General features: G+C 73.3%; 3 protein-coding genes across 7 annotated transcripts; 2 read left to right on the top strand and 1 right to left on the bottom strand.

The window, feature by feature from the left end:
* The first annotated feature begins 112 nt into the window (after positions 1-112).
* On the top strand, positions 113-4,183 carry TUBB3 (tubulin beta 3 class III). The gene is made up of 4 exons (XM_068955919.1): positions 113-367; positions 2,152-2,260; positions 2,388-2,498; positions 2,837-4,183. Exons 1-4 carry the CDS (start codon positions 140-142, stop codon positions 3,910-3,912), a joined length of 1,524 nt encoding a protein of 507 aa, XP_068812020.1. The 5' UTR covers positions 113-139; the 3' UTR covers positions 3,913-4,183.
* Positions 4,184-5,606: 1,423 nt separating this feature from the next.
* On the top strand, positions 5,607-13,041 carry DEF8 (differentially expressed in FDCP 8 homolog). Of its 4 annotated transcripts, none has more exons than XM_068955917.1 (12): positions 5,607-5,660; positions 6,884-7,012; positions 7,105-7,196; positions 7,288-7,437; positions 7,520-7,661; positions 7,749-7,913; positions 8,980-9,107; positions 10,440-10,553; positions 11,372-11,452; positions 11,546-11,686; positions 11,783-11,892; positions 11,978-13,041. In XM_068955917.1, exons 2-12 carry the CDS (start codon positions 6,895-6,897, stop codon positions 12,078-12,080), a joined length of 1,344 nt encoding a protein of 447 aa, XP_068812018.1. In that variant the 5' UTR covers positions 5,607-5,660; positions 6,884-6,894; the 3' UTR covers positions 12,081-13,041. The 4 variants fall into 4 exon arrangements, with proteins under 4 accessions (XP_068812018.1, XP_068812015.1, XP_068812017.1 ...); XM_068955914.1 differs by lacking the exon at positions 5,607-5,660 and adding an exon at positions 5,720-5,800 and having other exon boundaries at positions 11,978-13,038; XM_068955916.1 differs by lacking the exon at positions 5,607-5,660 and adding an exon at positions 5,720-5,800 and having other exon boundaries at positions 11,597-11,686; positions 11,978-13,036.
* A 1,539-nt stretch (positions 13,042-14,580) lies between these two features.
* DBNDD1 (dysbindin domain containing 1) lies at positions 14,581-18,761 on the bottom strand. 2 transcript variants are annotated; one of them, XM_068956282.1, is made up of 5 exons: positions 18,721-18,761; positions 17,095-17,220; positions 15,983-16,129; positions 14,974-15,114; positions 14,581-14,891 (listed from the first exon to the last, which is right to left on the bottom strand). In XM_068956282.1, the coding sequence occupies exons 2-5, from the start codon at positions 17,141-17,143 to the stop codon at positions 14,728-14,730; spliced, it is 501 nt and encodes a 166-aa protein (XP_068812383.1). In that variant the 5' UTR covers positions 17,144-17,220; positions 18,721-18,761; the 3' UTR covers positions 14,581-14,727. The 2 variants fall into 2 exon arrangements, with proteins under 2 accessions (XP_068812383.1, XP_068812384.1); XM_068956283.1 differs by lacking the exon at positions 18,721-18,761 and having other exon boundaries at positions 17,095-17,235.
* Positions 18,762-18,956: the final 195 nt, after the last annotated feature.

Raw genomic sequence — 18,956 nt, 5'->3', positions numbered from 1 at the left:
GGTCCTTGCCGTGTCGAGCCGTGCCGGTCCGGTTCGGTCCGGTCCGTGCCGTGTGCCGTGCCGGTCCGGTCCGTGTGCCGGTCCGGTCCGTGTGCCGGTCCGGTCCGGGGCGGGGCGGGGCGGGCGCGGTGCTGCAGGGATGCTGCAGCGCGCTGCGGCGGCGGCGGCCGCCGATTGGCTGCGGCGCGGGGGTGACGTCAGCGGCCGGCCCGGTGCGGCGCGCGGCGCCTATAAAGGCGGCGGCGGCGGCGGTGCCGCCCCCCGCGCTGCCGGTACCGCTCCGCGCCCGCCCGCCCGTCCCGGCCCGACCATGAGGGAGATCGTCCACATCCAGGCGGGCCAGTGCGGCAACCAGATCGGGGCCAAGGTAACGCCCGCCACCGGGCACCGCCACCGGGCACCGGCACCGGGCGCTGCGCCGGCCCCGCCCCGGCTCTGCGGAGGGCAGCGGCGGACAAAGGCTCCCCCCCTCCCCCCTCCCCGCCCCGCCGCACCGGGCAGAACAAAGGGCCCCGCCCCGCTCCTTTGTCCGCCGCGGCGCGGGGGAGGGGAGGGCGGGGGCCGCCGCCTGCCGCAGCCCCGCCGCCGCCACCGGGTACCGGGCACCGGGCGGCGCCCCCGGTCCCGGCCCGGCCGGCGAGCACGAAGGCGGCGGCGGCGGCGGTGTGGCCGGGGCGGTGCCGGTGCCGCCGGGGCCGCCGCGAGCGGCGCTTCAGCACCGCGGCCAGCGCCCACCCGCCCCGAGGCGGCGGGGAGGGGCCGGGGGCGCTGTCCCCGGTGCTCGGGGTGACACCGCCACCCCCCCCCCACCCAGCCCGGACCTCCCCGGTTCTCCCGGGGTGACCCCCCCCCGGGGGTGACACTGCCACCTCCCCCACCCCAGACCTCCCGGGGTGACCCCCCCCCGGGGGTGACACTGCCACCTCCCCCACCCCAGACCTCCCGGGGTGACCCCCCCCCGGGGGTGACACTGCCACCTCCCCCACCCCAGACCTCCCGGGGTGACCCCCCCCGGGGGTGCCACTGCCACCCCACCCCAGACCTCCCGGGGTGACCCCCCCCGGGGGTGCCACTGCCACCCCCACCCCGGACCTCCCCGGTTCTCCTGGGGTGACCCCCCCCCCGGGGGTACCACTGCCACCCCCCTCCACCCCGAACCTCCCCGGTTCTCCCGGGGTGACCCCCCCCCCGGGGGTACCACTGCCACCCCCCTCCACCCCAGACCTCCCGGGGTGACCCCTCCCGAGTGACACTGCCACCCCCCCCACCCCGGACCTCCCCGTTCTCCTGGGGTGACCCCCCCCCCCCCGGGTACCACTGCCACCCCCCTCCACCCCAGACCTCCCGGGGTGACCCCCCCCCGGGGGTGACACCACCAACCCCCCCCACCCTGGACCTCCCTGTTCCCCCCCCTGGGGTGACACTGCCACCCCCCTGGATCTCCCTGTTCTCCTGGCATGACCCCCCCCATCCCCCTGGTCCCCTGGGGGTGACACTGCCACCCCCCCTGGACCTCCTGATTTTCCTGGTGTGATCCCCCACCTCCCCCAGTCCCCCGAGGTAACACTGCTAGCCCCCCCCGGACCTCCCTGTTCTCCTGGTGTGGCCCCCCCCCCGGGGTGACACTGCCACCCCTGCCAGACCTCCTGGTTTTCCCGTCGTGACTCCCCCCCCACACACCCCTCTCAGTCCTCAGGGTGACACCATCACCCCCCCAGGCCTCCCTGTTCTCCTGATGTGACCCCCCCGGTGCTCAGGGTGACACTGCCACCCCCCCGGACCTCCTGGTTCTCCTGATGTGACCCCCCCCCACCTCCCCTGGTCCCCTGGGGTGTGGCACTCCCAGTACTGGGTCTCCCCCCCACCACGATGCAGAGCCTGCCCCCCCCCGTGCCAGGCCCCCAGGGTGCTCTCCTGCCTCTGTGGCACCCTTGGGTCCTGTCCTGCCCCCCCCCATGGTGCAGAGGCCCCCTCCCCCCCCCGCAAAGGGTAGGATCACCCCTGGGTCCTGTCCTGTCCCCCCCCCCCCAACGGTGCAGAGACCCCCTGCCATGCTGGCACCAGGCACCCCGAGCTGGGGCTGTGCCCCATTGCTGGGGGACACTGCCCCCGAGCGCTGCCCCCTCTGACCCCCCCCCCGTGCCCCCCCAGTTCTGGGAGGTGATCAGCGATGAGCACGGCATAGACCCCAGCGGCAACTACGTGGGCGACTCGGACCTGCAGCTGGAGCGCATCAGCGTCTACTACAATGAGGCCTCCTGTAAGCCCCCGGCGGCGGCGGGCTGGGCAGGGAGGGCGGCGGGGGGTCCCCGGGTGGGGGTCCCCACGGTGCGGTGGGCTCGGGGGCGCAGGGAGGGGGCGGCGGGTCACTCGGCGTCTCTCCGCAGCTCACAAGTATGTGCCTCGCGCCATCCTGGTGGACCTGGAGCCGGGGACGATGGACAGCGTGCGCTCGGGCGCCTTCGGACACCTCTTCCGACCCGACAACTTCATTTTCGGTACGTCCCCCGCGCTAGCACCGGCCGGACCCCAGATGGCTCCCACACCCCATCCTGTGGCGACGCTGGGGTGCCCGGAGCCGTCTCTGGCTGCGTCTCCCCCGCGGCCCCGGCATGCCGGCAGCTCCCTGCCAAGCCTTTGCGGCTTCTACTTCCCACCCCACCCCACCCCTCCGCGCCCAGCTCCAGGCGCCTCTCACCAGCCTCAGATCTCCCTGTCGGATCCCCGGTTGGGTTGGGGCTGCATGCAACCTGCCGTGGGCGCCCACGCGGCCCCGGGCGCTCCGCAGAGACGGGGGGGCTGGAGCGCAGCCAGCACGGCTCGTCTTCTCCCGCAGGCCAGAGCGGGGCCGGGAACAACTGGGCGAAGGGGCACTACACAGAGGGGGCCGAGCTGGTGGACTCCGTCCTGGACGTGGTGCGGAAGGAGTGCGAGAACTGCGACTGCCTGCAGGGCTTCCAGCTGACCCACTCGCTGGGTGGTGGCACCGGCTCGGGCATGGGCACCCTGCTCATCAGCAAGGTGCGCGAGGAGTACCCTGACCGCATCATGAACACTTTCAGCGTGGTACCCTCGCCCAAGGTCTCGGACACGGTGGTGGAGCCCTACAACGCCACGCTCTCCATCCACCAGCTGGTGGAGAACACGGATGAGACCTACTGCATCGACAACGAGGCGCTCTACGACATCTGCTTCCGCACTCTCAAGCTGGCCACTCCCACCTACGGCGACCTCAACCACCTCGTCTCAGCCACAATGAGCGGCGTCACCACCTCCCTCCGCTTCCCCGGGCAGCTCAATGCCGACCTCCGGAAGCTGGCAGTCAACATGGTGCCCTTCCCACGCCTCCACTTCTTCATGCCTGGCTTTGCCCCACTGACAGCCCGCGGCAGCCAGCAGTACCGGGCCCTCACTGTCCCTGAGCTCACCCAGCAGATGTTTGATGCCAAGAACATGATGGCAGCCTGTGACCCCCGCCACGGGCGCTACCTCACCGTGGCCACAGTCTTCCGGGGCCGCATGTCCATGAAGGAGGTGGATGAGCAGATGTTGGCCATCCAGAGCAAGAACAGCTCCTACTTCGTTGAGTGGATCCCCAACAACGTCAAGGTGGCTGTGTGCGACATCCCACCCCGGGGGCTGAAGATGTCCTCCACCTTCATCGGCAACAGCACAGCCATCCAGGAGCTCTTCAAGCGCATCTCGGAGCAGTTCACAGCCATGTTTCGCCGCAAGGCCTTCCTTCACTGGTACACGGGCGAGGGCATGGACGAGATGGAGTTCACCGAGGCTGAGAGCAACATGAACGACCTGGTCTCCGAGTACCAGCAGTACCAGGACGCCACGGCCGAGGAGGAGGGCGAGATGTACGAAGACGACGAGGAGGAGTCAGAGGCCCAGGGCGCCAAGTGAAGCCGGTGGGGTCGGCCCACGCCTGCCCCAGGCCCGGCTCCTCCAGCGTCCTGCTAGCCAGTGCCGCTGTCCTTAGCGAGTCCTAGCCGGCTTCTAGTTGCTTCTGATTAGGGGTCCTAAGACCGAAACCATTCGGTATTTACTAACCGTGTCCCCCATTATGAGTTAGCTCAGCCCTGTCCTGCGACTCTGTGAGCGCCCCAATATTTGTTTTTTACTGGTTTGTGTCTTTTTTTTTTGAATACTTAATAAATTTATTGCTGTCCAGTTACCCTGTGTGCAGTTCCTTGGAGGGTGGGGGGGGAGACCCCTCTGCCAGGGGCAGGTCGGGGTCTCAAGCTGGTGTGTGGTCCTTGTGCCAAGTCACCCCACTGGGTGCTGCAGGTCCAGCTCCTGTGCCAGTCTGCACCCAGGTCCCTGCTGTTTGGGGGGGGGGGCCAGTGCCAGGAGTGGGGGGGCAGGCTGGCCATGCAGTGGGGCTGCACCCCCACGGCATGGCCACCCTGCAGCACTGCTTTGTCCCAGCTGGGTCTCTGCTCCAGGGCCCTGGCTGTCCTTGTCCCCCATGCAGGGAGAGGAGCCTCCAGGCCTGTGCTATGTTGACCTGGGGGGACAAGGGGCTGTAGGGATTGGGGGGGGGCATGGGGGCAAGGGTCTTTGAGGATGGGAGCTATGGCAGCAATGGAGAAGGGACTATGGGGTAGGAGCCATGGCAGCAGGGTCTGTGGGGATAGGAGCTGTGAGGAGGTGTCCGTGGGGCAGGAGCTCTAGGGATGGGGGGCCATGGGGATAAGGGCCTAGGAAGTTAGGGAGCTGTGGGGACAGGGGCTATGGGGTAGGGGTCTATAGGGATGAGAGCTATGTGGAGGGGGGGTCCATGGGGGGGGTCTATAGTGAAGGGGGTCCATGAAGACGATTGGGGGCTCTGAGGAGGGGTCTATAGTGAAAGGGGTCCATGGGGATGATAGGGATGGGGAGCTCTGAGGAGGGGTCTATAGTGGAGGGGGTCCATGGGGATGGGGAGCTCTGGGGAGGGGTCTATAGTGAAGGAGGCCCATGGGGATGATAGGGATGGGGGGCTCTGAGGAGGGGTCTGTAGTGAAGGGGGTCCATGGGGATGGGGGGCTCTGAGGAGGGGTCTATAGTGGAGGGGGTCCATGGGGACGATGGGGATGGGGAGCTCTGAGGAGGGGTCTATAGTGAAGGAGGTCCATGGGGATGGGGGGCTCTGGGGAGGGGTCTATAGTGAAGGGGGTCCATGGGGATGGGGGGCTCTGGGGAGGAGTCTATAGTGAAGGGGGTCCATGGGGAGCCGTGGGGCAGGAGGCTGTGGGGACATGGCTATGGGGACGGGGGCTGTGGGCATGGGGCCAAGGGGCTCATGGGGACAGGTTGGGGGGGGGGCAGGTTCTGGGGCTGCGGGACCGGGGACAAAGGGAGAAGGAGTAGCGGGGCTGGGGGTGTGGGCCGGGGCCCGGTGCCGTGTGCCGGCGGGTCTGGGCCAGGCAGCTCCCCCCCCCCACCCCCGGCCCTCCCCGGTGCCGCCGGTGCCGCTGCGGCTGCGGCCCCGCCCGGGCGGCGCGGTGCGGTGCGGTGCGGCGCGGTGCAGTGCGGTCCGCCGGCCGGCAGGGGGCGGCGGCGCGGTGGGCGGGGCGAGGCGGTGGGCGGGGCGAGGCGGTGGGCGGGGCGGTGGGCGGGGCGGGCGCGGCAGCGGCGCAGCGGGGGCGGTGCGCGCCGGCGATGCCGCGGTGAGCGGGGCGGGGGCGGCGCTGCCCCCTGGCGGGTGGGGGCGGCGCCGCCGCGGGGCCGGGCGCGGCCGGGGGTCGGGGGGGTGCGATGGGGCTGTGCAGTGCCGGGGCTCTGCAATGGGGGCCAGGCCATAGGGGAGGTATTGGGGGGGGGGTTGTGCAATGGGGAGGGGGGGAGGAGGCTGTGCCGTGGGGCTGGGGAGCCCGCGCTGTGCAGTAGGGGGGGGTGCCGGGGGGGGCTGTGCCTCGGGGGGGGGGGGTTGTGGGGGCCCTGCGATGGGGGGGCAGCGCAATGGTGGAGGCTGCGCCGTGGGGCTGTGCAGTGCAAGGGGGGGGCTGTGGAGGTCGGGCAGTGCAGAGGGGGCTGTGGGGACTGTGCACTGGAAGGGGGGGCCATGGGGGGGGTTGCAATGCAAGGGAGGGGGCTGTGGGGACTGTGCAGTGCAGGGGGGGCTGTGGAGGTCGGGCAGTGCAAGGGGGGCTGTGAGGGGGTTGCAATGCAAGGGAGGGGGCTGTGGGGACTGTGCAGTGCGGGGGGGGCTGTGGGGGCCGTGCACTACAAGGGGGGCTGTGAGGGGGTTGCAATGCAAGGGAGGGGGCTGTGGGGACTGTGCAGTGCGGGGGGGGCTGTGGGGGCCATGCAGCGCACAGAGGTGTGAGGGGGGCATGCAGTGCCTGGGGGGGGGGCCTTGCAGTGCATGGGGCCATTGGGGGGGGGCATGCAATGCTGCACCGCTCCCCCCTTGCGCCAGGTCCCAGCAGCCCCCTGCGCCCCCCAGACTGCAGCGCCCGGGGTGGGGGGCCACGCTGGGGTGCCCCCATGCTCCCAAGCCCGGTGCAGGGCTGCGCCCCACAACCACCTTGCAGGGCCCCGGCAGGCGCCTGCTGCCGCTGCAGCCCCCCCCCAACCCCTCACTGAGGGGGCACAGCGGGGGGCCTTCCCCCCCACCCCACACCAGGCCTGCCCCCACGGGGGGGCCTGGCCCGGGGCCCCCAGCAGGGAGATGAGCGGGGCGTCCCGTCCCCCCGCCCCGGCGGCCCCCGGCGCAGGCGGTGGCGGTGCTGGCGCGGGAGGCGGCGGGACCGGCTTGTCCGCCCGCCCCAGCGTGGGGCCGGGTGCTGGGTGCCGGGGCTGGGTGCCGGTGCCGGGGCTGGGTGCTGAGGACGGCAGCGGGTGCCAGGGCCGGCGGCGGTGGCCGCCCCTGACGGCCGCGTCCCTGCAGGGCGCGCGGCCATGGAGTACGGCGAGAAGCTGGCGCGGTTCCGCCAGGCCCATCTCAACCCCTTCGACAAGGCGCCCGAGGAGCTTGAGCGCCCGCCCGGGGGGGACCCTGCCATGTTCCCGGCCCCAGGTGGGTACCGGCATCTGGGCAGGGAGGTTGGGGCGGGGCGGGGGGTCCCCGTCCATCCCGGCCCCCCTGAGCCCGTCCCACCCCCCTTGCAGAGCGGCGGCTGGAGCCGTGCCCGGGCGACCCCGAGGGCTCGGAGCGCCCCATGGACCTGGGGCTGGCTGAAGACCACTTCTCCCGGCCGGTGGTGAGCGGGGCCGGGGGGGCAGCGGGACGGGGCTGGGGTGGGTGTGGGGGCTGCCGGCCCACCCTCCTCCTCCTCCCCTTCCTCCCCGCAGGGGCTCTTCCTGGCCTCCGACGTGCGGCAGCTGCGGCAGGCCATCGAGGAGTGCAAGCGGGCCATCCTGGAGCTGCCCGAGCACTCGGAGCGGCAGAAGGACGCCGTGGTGCGCCTCATCCACCTGCGCCTCAAGCTGCAGGAGCTGCAGGTGGGGCCGCGACCGGGGCGGGGGGCCGGCGCGGCGCGGGGTCCCCTCCGACCGGCCCGCCGACCGACCGGCCGTGCCGCAGGACCCCTCCGAGGACGAGCCCAACATCCGCGTCATCCTGGAGCACCGCTTCTACAAGGAGAAGAGCAAGAGCGTGAAGCAGACGTGCGACAAGTGCAGCACCATCATCTGGGGCCTCATCCAGACGTGGTACACCTGCACAGGTGGGCCGGGGCCGGGCGGCCGGGACCCCCGCGGGACCGAACGCGCCCCCCCCGACCCCGTCCTCACGGCCGGCCGCCCGCCCCCAGGGTGCTACTACCGCTGCCACAGCAAGTGCCTGCCGCTGGTCACCAAGCCCTGCGTGAGGTCCAAGGTGAGCCACCAAGCCGAGTACGAGCTCAACATCTGCCCCGAGACCGGGCTCGACAGCCAGGACTACCGCTGCGCCGAGTGCCGGGCCCCCATCTCCCTCCGTAAGGCGCTGCCGCGCCGCGCTGGGGCGGCCTGGGGCTGGGGAGCAGGCGGATGTGGGGCTGGGGGCTGGGGCCACCTGGAGCTGGGGGAGAGGATGTGTGGGGCCAGGGATGTGTGGGGCTGAGAGCCAGGGACTGGGGCTGTATGGGGCTGGGGACCAGGGATGTGTGGGGCTGGGGACTGTGGCTGGGTAGGGCTTTGGACCAGGGACCGGGGCTGTGTGGGGCTGCGGACCAGGGACCGGGGCTGTGTGGGGCTGGGGACCGGGGCTGTGTGGGGCTGGGGACCAGGGATGTGTGGGGCTGGGGATCGGGGCTGTGTGGGGCTGGGGGCTAGGGATGTGTGGGGCTGGGGGCCAGGGACTGGGGCTGTGTGGGGCTGGGGGCCAGGGATGTGTGGGGCTGGGGGCCAGGGACGTGTCAGGCTGGGGACCGGGGCTGTGTGGGGCTGGGGGCCAGGGACGTGTCAGGCTGGGGACCAGGGACCGTGGATGTGTGGGGCTGGGGGCCAGGGCTGTGTGGGGCTGGGGACCGGGGCTGTGTGGGGCTGGGGGCTAGGGATGTGTGGGGCTGGGGACCAGGGACTGGGGCTGTGTGGGGCTGGGGGCCAGGGATGTGTGGGGCTGGGGGCCAGGGACGTGTCAGGCTGGGGACCAGGGACCGTGGATGTGTGGGGCTGGGGACTAGGGATGTGTGGGGCTGGGGGCCAGGGACCGGGGCTGTGTGGGGCTGGGGACCGGGGCTGTGTGGGGCTGGGGGCTAGGGATGTGTGGGGCTGGGGACCAGGGACTGGGGCTGTGTGGGGCTGGGGGCCAGGGACCATGGATGTGTGGGGCTGGGGACTAGGGATGTGTGGGGCTGGGGGCCAGTGACCGGGGCTGTGTGGGGCTGGGGACCGGGGCTGTGTGGGGCTGGGGACTAGGGATGTGTGGGGCTGGGGGCCAGGGACCGGGGCTGCGTGGGGCTGGGAGCCAGGGGTGGGGGCTGCGTGGGGCCAGCGAGCCCGTCCGGAGCGTGGGGCGGAGGGGCGCGGGGGCCGGGACCGACGCGCGTGCCGCCGCCGCAGGAGGGGTGCCCAGCGAGGCCCGGCAGTGCGACTACACCGGCCTCTACTACTGCAGCAGCTGCCACTGGAACGACCTGGCCGTCATCCCGGCCCGCGCCATCCACAACTGGGACTTCGAGCCCCGCAAGGTGCCCGCCGGGGGGGGCTGCACTGTGGGGCTGGGGGTCCTGGGGGTGCCAAATGGCCCTGGGGGTCTGTGTCACTGGGTCAAGGATGACTCGGGGGTCTGTGTCCCTGGGCAGGGGTCCCAGGGGTGCCTGGGGGTCTGTGTCATTGGGGCAGGGATGACTTGGGGGTCTGTGTCCCTGGGCAGGGGTCCCAGGGGTGCCGGGGGGGGGTCTGTGTCACTGGAATAGGGATGACTCAGGGGTCTGTGTCCCTGGGCAGGGGTCCCAGGGGTGCCTGGGGGTCTGTGTCACTGGGGCAAGGATGACTCGGGGGTCTGTGTCCCTGGGCAGGGGTCCCAGGGGTGCCTGGGGGGTCTGTGTCACTGGAATAGGGATGACTCGGGGGTCTGTGTCCCTGGGCAGGGGTCCCAGGGGTGCCTGGGGGTCTGTGTCATTGGGGCAGGGATGACTCGGGGGTCTGTGTCCCTGGGCAGGGGTCCCAGGGGTGCCTGGGGGGGTCTGTGTCACTGGGGCAAGGATGACTCGGGGGTCTGTGTCCCTGGGCAGGGGTCCCAGGGGTGCCTGGGGGGGTCTGTGTCACTGGAATAGGGATGACTCGGGGGTCTGTGTCCCTGGGCAGGGGTCCCAGGGGTGCCTGGGGGTCTGTGTCATTGGGGCAGGGATGACTTGGGGGTCTGTGTCCCTGGGCAGGGGTCCCAGGGGTGCCTGGGGGGGTCTGTGTCACTGGAATAGGGATGACTCAGGGGTCTGTGTCCCTGGACAGGGGTCCCAGGGGTGCCTGGGGGTCTGTGTTCCTGGACTGGGGGTTGCTTGGGGGGGCTGGGTTCCTGGCATGGGTGTCCCTGGGGGCTCAGGGCCCTTGGGAGGGACGTGGGAGGAACCTGGGGGCCAGGTCCCTGGGCAGGGGTCCCTGGGGGGCTGGGAACCTGGAGTGGGATGCCAAGGGTCCCCAGGGGCTGCCCCGGGCTGGGGGTCCCCAAGGGCTGGGTCCCTGGGCTGGAGGTCCTGGGGGTCCCTGGGGGCTGGGTTCCTGGGATGGGGGTCTCTGGGACCCTGGGAGCCAGATCCCTGCCAGGGGTCCTGGGGGCCAGATCCCTGGATTCGGGGTCCCTGGGGGCTGGGTCCCTGCTAGGGGTCCCGAGGGTCCCTGGAGGCCAGATCCCTGGATTGGGGGTCCCTGGGGGCTGGGTCTGTGCTAGGGGTCCCGGGGGTCCCTGGGGCTGGGTCCCTCCTGCCGGGGCAGCGGGGCTTGCCCCACGGCGCTGTGGGGCCGGGCGACTCAGGCCCAGCCCGGGGGTCCCTCGGCGGGGGGTGACGGCTGTGGGCGTGCAGGTGTCCCGCTGCAGCATGCGGTACCTGGCGCTGATGGTGTCGCGGCCGGTGCTGAAGCTGCGGGAGATCAACCCCCTGCTCTTCAACTACGTGGAGGAGCTGGTGGAGATCCGGGTGAGCGCGGCCGGGCGCCCGCGCGGGGACCTTCGCCCCCGGCACGCGGCACCCCACCGAGGGCTCTGGCGGGATCGCCGGGGCGGGGGGCTGCCGGGGCTGGAGCCAGCCCGGAGGGCAGGGTGGTTTGGGGCAGCAGGGCGGACGGGGTGACAGCACCAGCAGGTCCCCTCCGGCGTGGGGTGAGCCTGGGGGGAGATGGGGGTCAGGCTGCAGGCAGCCAGGCTGGCACCGCGCGGGGAGAGCCTGGCTGGGGACACAGAGGGTGCCCGAACCGCTACAGGGCCGAGAACGACCCAGTTCCCATCTGGTGTTGTCCCTGTCTCCATCCTGGCCCCACCTCCATCCTACCTGTCCCATCCCTGTCCCATCCCTGTCCTGTCCCCATTCCGTCTCGTCCCTGTCCCCATCCTGCCCCCACCTCTATCTTACCTCTCCCGTCCCTGTCCTGTCTCATCCCTGTCTCCATCCCATCTCTGTCCTCGTTCTGTCATCTCTGTCTTCCTATCCCCCTCCTGCCCTCGTCTCCATCTTATTCCTGCTGCTCCATCCCTATCCCATCCCTGTCCCGTCTCATTCCCATCCCTGTCCCCATCCCATCTTGTCCGTGTCTCCATCCCATCTCTGTCTCCATCCTCCCCTTGTCTTCATCCTATCCCTCCCCCTGTACCATCCTTATCTTCCTCCCATCCGGTCCCGTTCTCATCTCACCCCGTCCCTGTCCCCATCCGTTTCTCCGTCACTATCCCATCTCTCCCATCTCTGTCCCTACCCCTTTATCCATCCCCGTCCCCGTCCCCGTCCTGTCCCCCCTGCAGAAGCTGCGCCAGGACATCCTGCTCATGAAGCCGTACTTCATCACCTGCAAGGAGGCCATGGAGGCCCGGCTGCTGCTGCAGGTCGGCCCCACCGGCGGGCGGGAGGGTGCCCGGGAAGCCACCGCCGCTGGTGGGCCGGGCCGGACGCAGCGGTGACGGGCGCTCTCCGTGCAGCTGCAGGACCGGCAGCACTTCGTGGAGAACGACGAGATGTACTCGCTGCAGGACCTCATCGACATCGAGGCCGGGCGCCTGAGCTGCTCCCTGACGGAGATCCACACCCTCTTCGCCAAGCACATCAAGCTCGACTGCGAGGTGAGCCGGGGCGGCCGGGGGCCCCCGCGGGGCGGGACGGGACGGGGCCTCGGCCCTGACCGCCGGCGTCGCGCTCACCGCCCGCTCCCGCCCCAGCGCTGCCAGGCGAAAGGCTTCGTGTGCGAGCTCTGCAAGGAGGGCGACGTGCTCTTCCCCTTCGACAGCCACACCTCGGTGTGCGCCGACTGCTCCGCCGTCTTCCACAGGTACGGCGGGCGCCGGGGCTGGCGGGTCTCGCCTGGCCGTGCCCGGCGCTGCCGCCCGCCGCCCCACGTCCCCCCTTCCCCGCAGGGACTGCTACTACGACAACTCGACCACGTGCCCGCGCTGCGCCCGGCTGAGCCTGCGCAAGCAGTCCCTCTTCCAGGACTCCAGCACCGAGGCAGAGCCCTAGGGAGGCCCGGCCCCACCGCCGCCGTGTCCCTGCCTGCCCGGGACGGGCGCCGACGGGGCGCTGGCGTTCGGGGCGGGTTCGGGGCGATGGCGCAGGGTGCCCACAGCCCGGCCGCGGCGGGGGCCGAGGCCGTCCGGCACTACGCAAGCACTGAGTCTACTTTAAAGGGCAGCCGGGCATCCGAGCGGCTCTGCGAGCCCGAGCCCGGGCGTCCTCACCCCGTGGCCTCCCTAGCAAGCCCCCAAATCCCCGGCAGTGTGGCCGGCCCGACCTCAACCCCTTGCTCCCCGGCTGGCCAGCGCTGGCAGCGGTTCCTCCTGCCCCTCAGACGCGCTCAGAGCCCAGCGGCTGGACGGAGCTGCCGCCGAGCCCTGCCTGGTGCCGGCTGGTGGCGTCTCTGCCCGGCCCCAGCCTCCATCGCCGGGGCAGCGTGTCTGGGCACGGCATCCCGGAGGTGCGGGAGGGATCCCGGCCCTGCGAGCTCCGAGCGCCGCCCGCAGCAACCCGACACACACTACCTGGTCTTAACGCTGCTCGTTCCCGGGGGAAAACGCCCCTTGTCCCCGCTGCGGCATGGGTTCCCCTGGGTAACCCCCCCCCCCCGCGGGCCGGTGCCGAGGGGAGGCTGGAGCCGGGGCAGGACAGCCGAGGGCTTTAATGGCAGCGCCTATGTGCAACACGTTGGCCGTGAGGGGCCGCTGAGCCCCGCGGGGCAGGGCCGAGGGCTGCGACGAGAGGGCTCCGCGCTGCTGCGGCCTCGTGCAGGCCTGGCCCCGCTGGCGGCGAGCGCTGCTCGCCGGGGCCCGTGTCCGTTCCCGCTCGCTTCTGCCCCTCGGCTGCCCTGCTCGAGGCAGCCGCCGCCGCTCGCTGCGCGTCCGCCGCCGCTCGGGTCCGCGCTGTCCTGTTGACACGACACTACGCCGAGGCTCTCGGGAGCGCTAACGTGGCCTCTCTGCACAGCACGGCTCTCCTGTTTCTGCTTTGGGGTCTCCTCGCCGGCGGGAGCGGGGTGGGGGGGTCTTGCTCGGGCTGTGAGTGGGGCGGGGGGAGGCTGGGCAGAGCTGTGTCCCCTGCGTCCCGCCGAGGCCCCGGGGTGGCAGGTTTTGGGGGGCAGGGTGACTCTGCGGGGCCACATGGGTGCTTGTGGGGCTGGGGGCTGCTGCCCCCCGAGCACGGGGGGCTGCCGTGGGGCAGGTGTCATCCCTGGTGCACGCCTGAGCCCCCCCGCCCCGGTGGCCCCTGCTCTGTCCTGCAGGACCTTGCTCTACCTGAGGGCCTGCCCCCTCCCTCATGGCCCAGGCCTGCCCCTCACCCCTGCCTCGGGCCTGACCTCCCCTCCCATGGCCCAGGCCTGCCCCTCACCCCTGCCTCGGGCCTAGCCCCCCCCCCCCCTTGGCCCAGGCATAGCCCCAACAATGCTCTGTCCCGCCACGGCCCCAGGTCTGCCCCCGTCTCCCCGGACGTCCCCGACCGCCCCGGGGCCGAGGGCGGAACCCGGGAGCGGGGGGCGGAACGCCGGGCACGGCCCGCTGCTGCCGGCCGGGGCGCGGCCCGCTGCTCCGCGCATGCGCGCTAAGCCCCGCAGCCGCGGCGGCCGGGAGCGGCGCTCTGCGGCGTCATCAGCGCGCGCCGGCGCCGCCCGTTGCTAGGCGCCGGGCCGGGCGGGCCGGGCGGCGGCGGCGCCTCGGGGCTGGGCCGCGCTGCGAGCCGCCCCCGGGTGGTCCGGTGTGTCCCGGGCTCCCCCCCTCCCCGGTGACACCACCTCTCCCCACCCGCCCCGCCGCCGCCGCCGCCGCCGAGGGGGCCCCAAGCGCGGCGGGCGCCCCCGCCCCGGGCAGGCCGTGAGGGCCGCGGCTCCCCCGGCGGGCCAGGGCCCGCGGGCCGAGCGACGGACACGGGCCGAGCCGCAGCGCTGCGTCCCTCGGTTTTACCGGTACAGAGAGCTGCTACATGGCGAGCGGGCAGTACAGTGCAGCACAGCGCGGGGTTGGGGCCCGGCCGCCTCCCGCCTCACCCCGCACCACCCAGGCCCTGGGGTGCGGACCCCCGTGCTGGGCTGGGCCCCCGCAGCGGCTCCCGCCCTGCCTGCTGTGGGCCGCCCTCGGCCTGCTGCAGGGCTCGGGGGCTGGGGCGGCTGCCACGGCCTGGCCCGGGGGCCCAGGCTGCACCACGGAGCAGGGAGCCGTGGCCTGGAGCCATGGCTCGGCCGGGCCAGGCAGCGGGGGGCCTGGTCCCTTTTCCCCGCGGCCCTGGGAGGGTGCCAGGCCGAGGGCGGCGCTTTGGCTTCATTTGGTGTGCGTTGGGGTGGGAGCGGGGGCGCAGGCCGGTGAGTTTCTGCAGCGGGGCAGCACCTCCTGGCGCAGCGCCGGGGTCTGCGTCTGCCCCAGGACTCGTCACGTGGCACCGGGCCGCCCCACGTCACCGGCAGCGCTGGGGAGACCTTCCCGTTGCGCGGTGCGAGTCCTTCGCCCTGGCCTGGCCCAGCGCCCCCAGCCCCTGCTCTGCTCCTCCCGGCCGGACACACAGGAACGAGTTTAAAAACCGCTGATGCCAAATGGTGTGGGAAGCACCTCCGGTCGCGGTGCCGGGGCCTCCCAGCGCAGCCCCGTGTCCAGGTCCCGCGGCCGGGGCGGCCTCGGCGCGGCCCCTACTCCTCCTGCGGCCGCTCCACCGCCAGGAAGGCGTCCGCGACGCCGGGCTGCAGCTCCGAGTCGCTGAGGTGCTTCTTCTCCCGGCCCTGCTCGCCCCGCGCCCGGGTCCAGGAGGGCGAGCGCAGGTACCCGGCCCGCGGCATCCCGTGGGGGTGCAGCCCTGCGAGGAGCGAGGTGTCAGCCCCGGCCTCGGCTGCGCCGGAGGGGCGCTCGGCGGGTGCAGGGCAGCCCCACTCACTCACCGCCGGGCGACTCGCCGGCCACGTTCTCATCATCGGAGTCGGCGAAGACCTCGGCCAGCTCCTGGTCCGACATGTCGGTCAGCTCGGTGAGGTCGAGCAGGTCGAAGTGCACCTCCAGCGAGGACACGCTGCTCAGGGGCTCTGCGGACAGCGGGGAGGCGCTTGGGGACCCGGGCAGCTGGAGGCCGGGCTGCCCTGGGACAGGCTGGGGACACTGGTGCTCAGGGTGCTGGGTGGGGACCTGGGGCACCCTAGGGAAGCTGGGGGGAGCCAGGTAGGGACTGGGGCTTGGGGGGCAGTGACCAGCCTGGGGGTGGGCAAGGTCCCCAGGGGACTGGCAGGGCCCTCAGGGCCTTGGGAGCGGGCAGGGGACCCCAGGGGACCGGCAGAAGATAGCTGGAGGGATGGCAGTGTCCCCAGGGACAGGTAGGGCACTGGCAGTGTCCCCAGGGCCCCGGGGGCAGCCAGGGGACACCAGGGGGCTGGCCGGGCCCCCAGGAGCAGGTGGGGGACCCTGGGGGCAGGCAGGGACCCCAGAGGAGCTTGCAGGATTCCTGGGGTCAGCCAGGGGGCTGGCAGGGTCCCCAGGGGCAGGCAGGGGACCCCAGGGGAGCTGGCCAGGCCCCCAGGGGCTGGCAGGGTCCCCAGGGACAGGCAGGGGACCCCAGGGGAGCTGGCCAGGCCCCCAGGGGCTGGCAGGGTCCCCAGGGACAGGCAGGGGACCCCAGGGGAGCTGGCCAGGCCCCCAGGGGCAGGCAGGGGACCCCCGGGGGAGCTCGCAGGGCCCCCAGGGGCTGGCAGGGTCCCCAGGGGCAGGCAGGGGACCCCCGGGGGAGCTCACAGGGCACCCAGGGGCTGGCAGGGGACCCCGGCAGAGCTCACTGGGCCCCCAGGGGCTGGCAGGGTCCCCAGGGGCAGGCAGGGGACCCCAGCGGAGCTCGCAGGGCCCCCAGGCGGGCGCGGCGTGCAGGGAGCGGGCTGGCAGGGGCGCGCGCGGGGCCACACTCACGTCTCCGCTCGGCGACCTGCAGCAGCCCGGCGCTGGGGATGGGGATGCCGCCCTGCTCCTCCGCGGGGGCGCTGGGGGCCTCCTCGGGCGGCCCGGGGACCGGCGTGCCTGCGGCTCGCGCCGGGACCTGCGCTTCCTTGCCAAGCTCTGCGAGAACGGCCCTGGCCGTGTCAGCACGGGGCCGGCAGCTCCGGCCCCCAGCCCTCTCCGGCCCCTCTCGGTGCTCAGGACTTGTTGGGAGACGTGGGGCAGCAGGTCCCAACGGCCCCGGTGCCAGCAGCCGGCAGCCCCGCGCCCCCCTCCCGCAGCCCCTTTGTGTCGGCGAGACAAAAGCGGAGCCTGTTTGGGAGGCCGGAGCGAGACAAGGGGCGTTTTGTCTCCCGCGAAGAGGCAGCGAGGGCCGATGCAGACGCGGCAGCGCCTGACCTTGCAGCCGGCGGCTGACGGACCCCGCCGGCGGGACATGGCCCAAGCTGGCAGCACGGGGGGCCGTGGGCGCGTGCCCGCGTCCGGCAGGGCACGAGCGGGGAATCCGGGGGCGGCTGGGGCGTCTCTCCGTGTGCAGAGCCCAACCGCCCGGAGGGACCCCGTGGCACGGGGGGAGCCGGCCGGCCCTCGGCCCCGCACGTGCCAGGGCCGCGGGCAGCTGCTCGCCCCCAGGAGGGCATCAGTGCGGTGGGGAAGGGGACAGAAATACCCAGCCCAAAGGAGCCGGGGCAGGGAAACGGGGTGGGCGGGGGGGGGGATTCGGTTCCTGCTGGCAGGGCAGCCCTGGGGCCCGCATGGGGTGCATTGAGCTGCCGGGTGCCCCGTGCACCCACCTCGACAGCGGCTCCGCCGAGTCCCGACCCCGCCAGATGTGATGGGGCGCCCTGCCCTTGCATGGGGGACTCGGGGCACCCTGCCCTGCTCTGCGCAGCGAGCCCCGCGCGTCCCCGTCCCCGCCGCCGCGGAGGTGGCTCAGCTCAGCCTGCCCGGACAGGTGGGCAGAGCTGCCCGGCTGCCCAGCCTGCTGCCAGCGCCGGGCGGTGAGGCGGCGGCGTCCCCCCGCCCCGGCCCCGGCAGCATCCCTGCCCGGCTCTCCGGCGGCGCAGCCCCGAGCACCCACGCACCGGGCTGCTGCTCAGCGCCGGAGAAATCCCCTCTCGCCTGGGCCTGCATGGTGGCGGGGTGCCGCCGGCCGTGCCGGGCCGGGCCGCGCTCCGTCCCTCCGCGGCTGCTGGGGGCTCACCGGGCGCCTAGGTGGGACACGGGGCCGGCGTCAGGGCTCCCCCGCCTGCTCTGCTGACTCACGTTAAACCGCAGAGCGAGGCAGCGCTGGGCTCCGGCCGCCCGGCCGCAGCCGTCCCCCCGCCTCGCCGGGCGCCCCGTCCCCCCGCGCCGCTCCCGACGGCCGGGGCCCTGGCACAGCCGCGCGCGGAGCACGCGCCGGGAGGGACGTGGGCACAGGCGCCCCCGCACCGCCCGTGTCACCCGGCAGGGCCCCGGCTGCAGCCCCCCGCCGGCGCTGGGGACCCCGGCACGACCACCACCCCGTCCTCGCGTGCCCCAGCACCCAGCGCGCGGCCCCGGCAGACGCCCCTCGCGCGCGTGCCCCCGCCCCTGGCGCCCCTCGTGCACGCAGCTGCCCCGGGCACCCGCGGCGCGGCCCGAGCCGGCGTCCTGGACGCTGCCATGCGCCCCCTCTGCCCCCCCAGACATCCCCGGCCCGGCCCCCCCCCGGCCCACAGACACCCACTCGTGTGGACAGACGCGACACCCGTGTGCGCGGGCACCCCTAAAGCGGCCCCCTGCACGCTCGCACCCAGGCACCCGCTTGTGCCCACCCTGCACCCCACCTTGCACACGCCCTTTGAGCCCCTGTCCCCCCCCCATGCACGCACCCCTTGCGGACATCCCACACGCACCCCGGTGCGCCCCCATCCCCATGCACACCCCTCTTGTGCACCCCATTGTATGCGCACCCTCCTTGCACACCCCCCCACGCACACCCTGCTGCACACCCCCTTGCACCCCGTCACTGCCATGCACACCCCTTGCACATACCCCCCCACACCCATGCACACCCCCCCTTGAGTAACCCCCTACCCCCCATGCACACCCCTCCTGCACACCCCCTTGCACCCCCTCACCCTTATGCACACCCTCTTGAACACCCACCCCACCCCACCCCTATGCACACCCCCCACCTCTCCTTGCACACCCCTTACCGCCCCCATGCACACCCCTCCTGCACACCTCCTTGCACCCCCCCCATGCACCGCCCCCCGGCAAACATCCTTCACAGACTTCCATGCATGCTCCCCCTTGCACACCCCCCCGATGCACACCCCCCTTGCACCTCCACCCCACCCCCATGCACACTCCCCCTTGCACACCCACCCTACCCCGATGCACACCCCCCTTGCACACCCCCCTTGCACCCCCACCCCACCCCATGCACACCCCCCACCTCTCCATGCACACACCCCCTTGCACCCTCACCCCCCTGCACCCCCCCTTGCACACCCACCCCACCCCTCCATGCACACACCCCCTTGCACACCCTCCCGGTGTCCCCCTCCCCCCCCCCCCAGTGTCCCCTTCGATCCCGCCGTGCCGCGCCCAGCCCGGTTCGGCCCGGTGCGGCTCGGTCCCGTCTGCCGGCCCGCAGAGGCGCCCGGCCCGAGGCCGCGGTGATGGGCGCGCCGGCCCGGTTCCCCCTCCTTCCCCCCTCCCCCCCCGCGGCCGCCGCTCACCTGCGGTGCCGGCCGCTCGGGCAGCCTCCATGGGCCGGGCCGGGCCGGGCCGGGGCCGGGGCCGGGGCCGGTGCTGGGCGGGGCGGGCCCGGTGCCAGCCCGCAGCCCGCACGCTCCTGCCCGCCGCGGCGGGGGCGGCGCCGGGGGCGGTGCGGGGGCGGGGGCCGGGGGGGGACCGGCCCCGCCTGCCCGGGGCGCCGCGGGGACCGGGGGTGCGGGGAGCCGCGGCGGGTGCG

Source organism: Struthio camelus, chromosome 10 (genome assembly GCF_040807025.1).
Source record: "Struthio camelus isolate bStrCam1 chromosome 10, bStrCam1.hap1, whole genome shotgun sequence".
Lineage (NCBI taxonomy): Eukaryota > Metazoa > Chordata > Aves > Struthioniformes > Struthionidae > Struthio > Struthio camelus.
The sequence above is the reverse complement of the archived record's forward strand: the minus strand, read 5'-3'. Positions and strand labels throughout refer to the sequence as shown.

Excerpts from the sequence above, each read along its gene's own strand:
- TUBB3 (XM_068955919.1), top strand. The coding sequence starts at position 140 with ATGCTGCAGCGCGCTGCGGCGGCGGCGGCCGCCGATTGGCTGCGGCGC. Across the intron at positions 368-2,151 it reads GCAACCAGATCGGGGCCAAG|TTCTGGGAGGTGATCAGCGA; the intron begins GTAACGCCCGCC and ends GTGCCCCCCCAG. Across the intron at positions 2,499-2,836 it reads ACCCGACAACTTCATTTTCG|GCCAGAGCGGGGCCGGGAAC; the intron begins GTACGTCCCCCG and ends CTTCTCCCGCAG.
- DEF8 (XM_068955914.1), top strand. The coding sequence starts at position 5,749 with ATGGGGCTGTGCAGTGCCGGGGCTCTGCAATGGGGGCCAGGCCATAGG. Across the intron at positions 5,801-6,883 it reads GGGGCCAGGCCATAGGGGAG|GGCGCGCGGCCATGGAGTAC; the intron begins GTATTGGGGGGG and ends GCGTCCCTGCAG. Across the intron at positions 7,013-7,104 it reads TGCCATGTTCCCGGCCCCAG|AGCGGCGGCTGGAGCCGTGC; the intron begins GTGGGTACCGGC and ends CCCCCCTTGCAG.
- DBNDD1 (XM_068956282.1), bottom strand. The coding sequence starts at position 17,143 with ATGCAGGCCCAGGCGAGAGGGGATTTCTCCGGCGCTGAGCAGCAGCCC. Across the intron at positions 16,130-17,094 it reads CGGCGCTGAGCAGCAGCCCG|AGCTTGGCAAGGAAGCGCAG; the intron begins GTGCGTGGGTGC and ends CCGTTCTCGCAG. Across the intron at positions 15,115-15,982 it reads GCAGGTCGCCGAGCGGAGAC|AGCCCCTGAGCAGCGTGTCC; the intron begins GTGAGTGTGGCC and ends CGCTGTCCGCAG.